General features: G+C 41.6%; 1 protein-coding gene across 4 annotated transcripts in view; it reads right to left on the bottom strand.

Annotated features, from left to right (window-relative positions):
• Positions 1–1,322: 1,322 nt before the first annotated feature.
• Positions 1,323–6,000, bottom strand: part of LOC129866938 (leucine-rich repeat-containing protein 17-like) — a 33,976-nt gene continuing 29,298 nt past the window's right edge. For all 4 annotated transcript variants that reach the window (XM_055939986.1, XM_055939985.1, XM_055939987.1 and 1 more), the window contains 3 exons: positions 5,136–5,291; positions 3,822–3,963; positions 1,323–3,677 (listed from right to left, as the gene is read on the bottom strand). In XM_055939986.1, the coding sequence (XP_055795961.1) occupies positions 3,401–3,677; positions 3,822–3,963; positions 5,136–5,291 (575 nt within the window). In that variant the 3' untranslated portion in view covers positions 1,323–3,400. The remainder of the gene's footprint in view (positions 3,678–3,821; positions 3,964–5,135; positions 5,292–6,000) is intronic.

Genomic DNA, 6,000 nt, shown 5'->3' with positions numbered 1-6,000 from the left:
AAACAATGACCTACAGTTACCGTGTAGGGCACTGCAAGGTTGGGTGACCAGGGCCATCTGGGACTGCCTCCTGGAGGAATTCAGGCGTGTGAAGGCTACCTGTGTCCATAACTTCTTGAGGATGGACACGAGGTCCAGAAGAGGATCCGCAGCTCACCGCCATGTGCCAGAGGAGAAGTCTGCTGCTCTGCAGGATGTTTCAAGGATGGAGTCCAACAACGCAGCAAGAGAGGCAATCCGTGTGCGGGAGATCTTCACCTCCTACTTCTTCGAGGAGGGTGCTGTTCCCTGGCAACACCATAGAATACACTATGCACAACCAAAGGCTCTTTTAAGAGCCATCCACATTGCAATAAGAGTACTTAGCTATGTCAACTGCAGTTTCAATTCCCATTTTCTCTCCCTTTGATTTCTACTTCTCAGGTGAGGGTGCTGTGTAGGTAAGGGTGTGATGTATGTACAAAAACAAAACAGGGTGTTTTAAGTCACCCATATTGATTTTTTTTAGAACAATTAGACACCCTATAACCCACACATACACACTCATGTATCAATCTGATTGTGTTGTGCAGTAAGCAGGCTCAGGTGTATAACTGTGGCTCCTTCCACCTTCAAAGAATAGGCAAGAGGGCCAACCATGGAGAACAGTAAGACACTTCATTATTTATATGCTATATTGTTTGTCCTCGTGTCTGCATGTTTTTCAGTATAAAGTACTCTGCAGCCACTTAGTGTGGACACCAGGTGAGGCCACACGCACATATTCCTGTTGAACACTTCTCTTTAACTACCTTATTTTCTCAAAAACAGTCTCTCTCCTTCACTTCATCCCTCTCTCCCCTTCTCCCTAGATCCTCTAGGTTATATCAGCTGTGTCGGTGAACCCCTTCCGCATCTGAACTGGCTACTTAGAGGGCACAGCATGATCAGAGGTGAGAGGTCACTTGGTCAGGTCAACAGGAAGTATTATTAAAGAGATGCTTTACATTGAAATACAGATAGAGATGTAGTAGTCCCAGAGATAATGATCCAAGGTCAGTTTTGCATTTCACCTCCTGATGATTGATGACTGACAGTGTTAGAATTAAAAAAAATAGGCTTAAACATGATATCTCTCTCATCTGTCTCTCGTCTGCAGGTATGTTTTGATGTGAGAGAGGATGCCAAACCCCAGTCCCATCATCGCCACCTCACCCGCTCTTAAGATAACCTTCGGGTCGACTGGGAGCCCAAGGTTCATAGCTAGGTTCTGAACTAATATGTATACCAAACATTTTAGGGTCCATACACAGATCAGCTACATAGCTAGCTACACATCCATAGACATACAGGTTTTTTTATTCTCCACTGCACAATAAGCAAGAAAATAGTTAGCTAGCTACATTATTTAATCTATCTGCATTGCATGGCAAATATCAGCAAGGCAAGCTTACACAATTGTACATTAAATGTGCAGAAAATGCTTTAGCTAGCTAGATTCTTTACATCCACTGTTTCACAAGACAACAGCCTGGTTTGCTGGTTGTTTCAGGAGTCCATACAACATTAAACAACCAGAATTACAATGTCATACTCATGTCACAACACCCATAAAGCTAGCCAGCTAGTTGGCTAATGTTAGCCAGTCAGGTGGTCTTGTTAAATCGCGATTTTCGTAAATAAACTTTGACAAAAGAATATGCATAATCGTTTGTCTCTACATTAACTGACATATTCCTGTCAACTGTACATTTTTTGCATGATTCGTTATGCCGTTATAATCACTTACATTTGCTTCCATCCTAGTATTTTTGTCAGCCATCTTTGCTAAAGAAAGTCTCCAGCCATGGGTCGCATTGTGTCAAATTCGTCATGGGAACCACTCGATATGATTGGTCATCGCCCAGCGGTCGCCGCTGGTGATTTTCCATAAAGTTTTGAAAAGTTTATCTTTTTCACAGCCTCCCACGCCACCTTCGCACTGCCCAAAGGACCCACGCCCTCTCCGGTTCTCACCGCTTTCCTCCCATTGAAATGAATGGGAAGTGGTGTTTCACCGCGCAGCATCTTGTGCTAATTGTACATGGGCTGTCATCACACACTATATGCATTATATTTCCAGCGTTAGCGCACTTTAAAAAAAACTTTTCGTTTGAATTGGGTTTATGTGGATGGAATGGCTCTCTTTCTCTGGATGATAGTGTCATTGGACCCTTTTCTTAAAGCAGTTACCCCATAATAACAAGTTCCCCTGTGTGTTTTATGTCTGCTAGCAAAGCACATTTTTAGTGACTTGTTTTTGATTTCTAGGGCCAGGGGTGTTGTAACCGCAGGGAAACTAATCAGCAGTGGTTCATGTTTAGTGTGGGGATATGCTAGGAAATGGGTCACATAAAATAAATGTTTACCTATAATAATATTATACAGGACTGTTTTGTCTGGGACCATTCTGTAGGAATCTAGCAGTTACAGAGTAGCTATGGTACCAAGGCTTATTTCTTGGCAGAGATTACTATGCTTTTTTTTTTTAATCAAACATCTTGCCAAATAAATATTCCTGGGCCATGACTATGTTTGGGAAAGGAGCAGGGCTCCTAAATGCTTTGTTGACAGTTTAGACAGTATTTTTAGTATTTGTGTTATGGCAAAATCTTAATATAATTGTGGGAAAATAGCATGAGGAATGGAGGCAGAGCGATTGTTCTGCTGTGTGCTCTCAAAATGAAATGGATTCAGATTGACTCACAATGGGAGTGCAAATGGCATAAACAGTATGGGTGAAAAGTTTGAGTAGACCTGCAGTAAATCAAGGCCTACAGACTAATGCCCCATTTATGTAGAGCCATTTTTATTTTTTTATTTTTATTTAACTAGGCAAGTCAGTTAAGAACAAATTCTTATTTACAATGACGGCCTACCGAGGAACAGTGGGTTAACTGCCTTGTTCAGGGGCAGAACGACAGATTTTTACCTTGTCAATTCGATCCAGCAACCTTTCGGTTACTGGCCCAACGCTTTAACCACTAGGCTACCTGCCGCCCCCAAAAAATCTATTGAATGCTGGTCACCTCATATTCTGTTTATATACTGTTGTTTACTCACTGTGTATGTATATATTGTATTCTAGATAAAGCTCATCCTAATATACCTAATACTGTACATACCATTTTCTCTTCCAAATTATATACTGTCTATACACACCACATGTATATTCTGGATTCTCACACATGCTCAATCCAATATATCTACTTGGATTGTTATTTCTTGTTTTTTGATTTTTTTGGGACAAAGCAGGAACAACAATATTGAACAAAGTTCAAGTTTACCATCTGATACATAATTAATTTGAATGCTCTATAAAAGGAAGACAAAGTAATTAAAGGTGTTCAAGATGTCAGTCATTCCATCCTGGGGTAGTTTGTTAATTCAACCTGGTGACGTGGTATTTCTGCGGTCCTCTCAGATGTGCCGGTTCCATCTCCTCTAGCTCCTCCTGCAGCTCCATAGATGTGACCCACAATTCTGGATCTGTCTGGCCGTATTCTGTCTGACTGTGCTCCGTCTGGCTGCAGGCTCTGTTGTAGGAGTGAACATAGTCCTCCACACTCTTTCCTCTGAGCTCAGGAGGGGAGTCGCACAGCAGGCCAGAGTGGGTCACCCCTGGGTGCAGACGTAGCCAGTACACCAGGTAGTGGATGCTGGAATATTAATTTTCTATTTATTTCATGGTTTATTTATGAGGGACAGGCCCATTTGAAACATTGACACATTGAATGATTCATGGTCAAATGCATTGTACTTGTAATTAGTTGTTAGGTAACTCTAAAAGTAGTGCTACCCACCTGTAGTCACAGACCCAGGGGTTTCCCCCCAACCTTAGCAGGGACAGGAAATAGAGATCTTCTAGAACACCATAGTGGAAGAAGTGCAGGTTGTTGTTGGAAAGGTCCAACTCATGGAGGTGGAGAAGGCCAGACAGGGAGGCTGAGAAGCAGAGAAGTGTGATTGTCATCATTAGTACGGGCAAACTACACTTAAGAAAAATATAAACGCAACATGTAAAGTGTTGGTCTGATGTTTCATGAGCTGAAATAAAAGATCCCAGAAATGTTCCATACACACAAAAAGCTTATTTCTCTAATTTTCTGCACAAATGTGTTTACATCCCTGTTAGTTAGCATTTCTCTTTTGCCAAGATAATCCATCCACCTGACAGGTGTGGCATATCAAGAAGCTGATTAAACAGCATGATCATTACACAGGAGCACCTTGTGCTTTGGACAATAAAAGGCCACTCTAAAATGTGCAGTTTTGTCACTCCACCCAATTCTACAGATATCTCCCAGTGCTACAGATTTGAGGGAGTGTGTAATTGGCATGCTGACAGCAGGAATGTCCACCAGAGCTGTTGCTAGAGATTTGAATGTTCATTCGTTTTAGAGAAGTTGGCAGTACGTCAAACTGGCCTCAACGCCACACACGTGGTCTGCGGTTGTGTGTTTGCGAGCGGATTGCTGATGTCAACTTTGTGAACCGAGTGCCCAATGGTGGCGGTGGGGTTATGGTATGAGCCGGCATGTGCTACGGACAATGAACAAAATTGCATTTTATCGATGGCAATTTGCACAGAAATACTGTGACGAGATCATGAGGCCTATTTTTTTAAGGTATCTGTGACCAACTGATGCACATCTGTATTCCCAGTCATGTGAAATTTGTAAATTAAGGCCTAATCAATTTATTTAAATTGACTGATTTCCTTATATGAACTGTAACTCAGTAAAATCTTAAAAATTGTTGTATGTTGCGATTTTTATTTTAGTTCAATATAATATTTTCTTCCCTTTTTTTAAGTACTTCCAAGACTGTCCTGTGAATTCAAAACAGAATTAGTTCTCTGACAATGCAAATGCTTCAAACCTCCCATATGTTAGGCATCTGCTGATGGGATACACAACTGTGTTTATAGGTTTCTCCTGGATATCACAGTGAATAGTAAACATATGGTTTTCATTTATCCATGATCTGGTTATGGAATATTCTACCTGTCTGACTCCCACTCATAACAGGTTGATATGATAATCAGGCTTTCTGTCTCTCCGCCTCGTTCTCACTATCTCTTTCTCTCTCACTTACACACTCACTTACACACACACCTGTGTCCATGTCCTCCAAGTTGTTGTCGCTGAGATTGAGTGACCTTAGGCTTCTGGCCTCCACAAAGTCTCTGGCCTTCAGGCGCCGGAGGGAATTTTGGGACAGGTCCATGTGAACCATGTCCCCTGGGATGTCTGCAGGAACCTCCGCCAGATCTAGAGACCGAGAGGGGAATGGGGGAGATAACAGAGAGAGTTGATGGGTGATAGTCATTCTCTGTCACAATTGTTTTTCCAAAGTTTCCTCTCTAACAGATCGGCATGGAACAAGATGGCTGTAGTTAAAGGGGGAATCTGCAATTGCTACATACATTTTTGGACTTGTGAATTAATGATATGTATCCATTGATTCTTGAAGAATATAACTTCTAAATGCCTCATGAGCTTAGTTCAACTGTCGAACCCCATCAGAACCCCAAATATAGGCTTGTTTTATTCCAATGTTTGTAAATAAAGTAAATGTAAATCAGACACGATATAACCTAAAACATGTTAGAAACTATCATTTTTATATCATGGATAGTCAGTCTTTTCATCCATAGCTCAGTCTGAATTTGAGAGTAGTTCAATTTCTCCAGCCCAATAGATTTTACCAAAACAGGGGCAGGGAGTTTGCTTTGTTATTGTTTCAACTTCTGATTGCCACTTTAAAGACCTGTTTCAGGTCTTTGGGGAAAACTCGAATTTTACAGCTTAGTATCGATAATATCCAAGGAATTCCTGAAGGAATGGTTTTCCAGTTATCGTGGGTTAATTACTATACAGGCAGGACTGGGACTCGCAAAGGTAAACCCTGGAGGAGGGACAGATGGAAAACTGGTAGGGGGACAGTTTGAAACTCTCCCCTGATTGCCCTGTGCAAAGC

Source organism: Salvelinus fontinalis, chromosome 12 (assembly GCF_029448725.1).
Source record: "Salvelinus fontinalis isolate EN_2023a chromosome 12, ASM2944872v1, whole genome shotgun sequence".
Taxonomy (NCBI): Eukaryota; Metazoa; Chordata; class Actinopteri; order Salmoniformes; family Salmonidae; genus Salvelinus; species Salvelinus fontinalis.
Note: the sequence above shows the minus strand (reverse complement) of the source record. Positions and strands in the feature narration are given on the sequence as shown.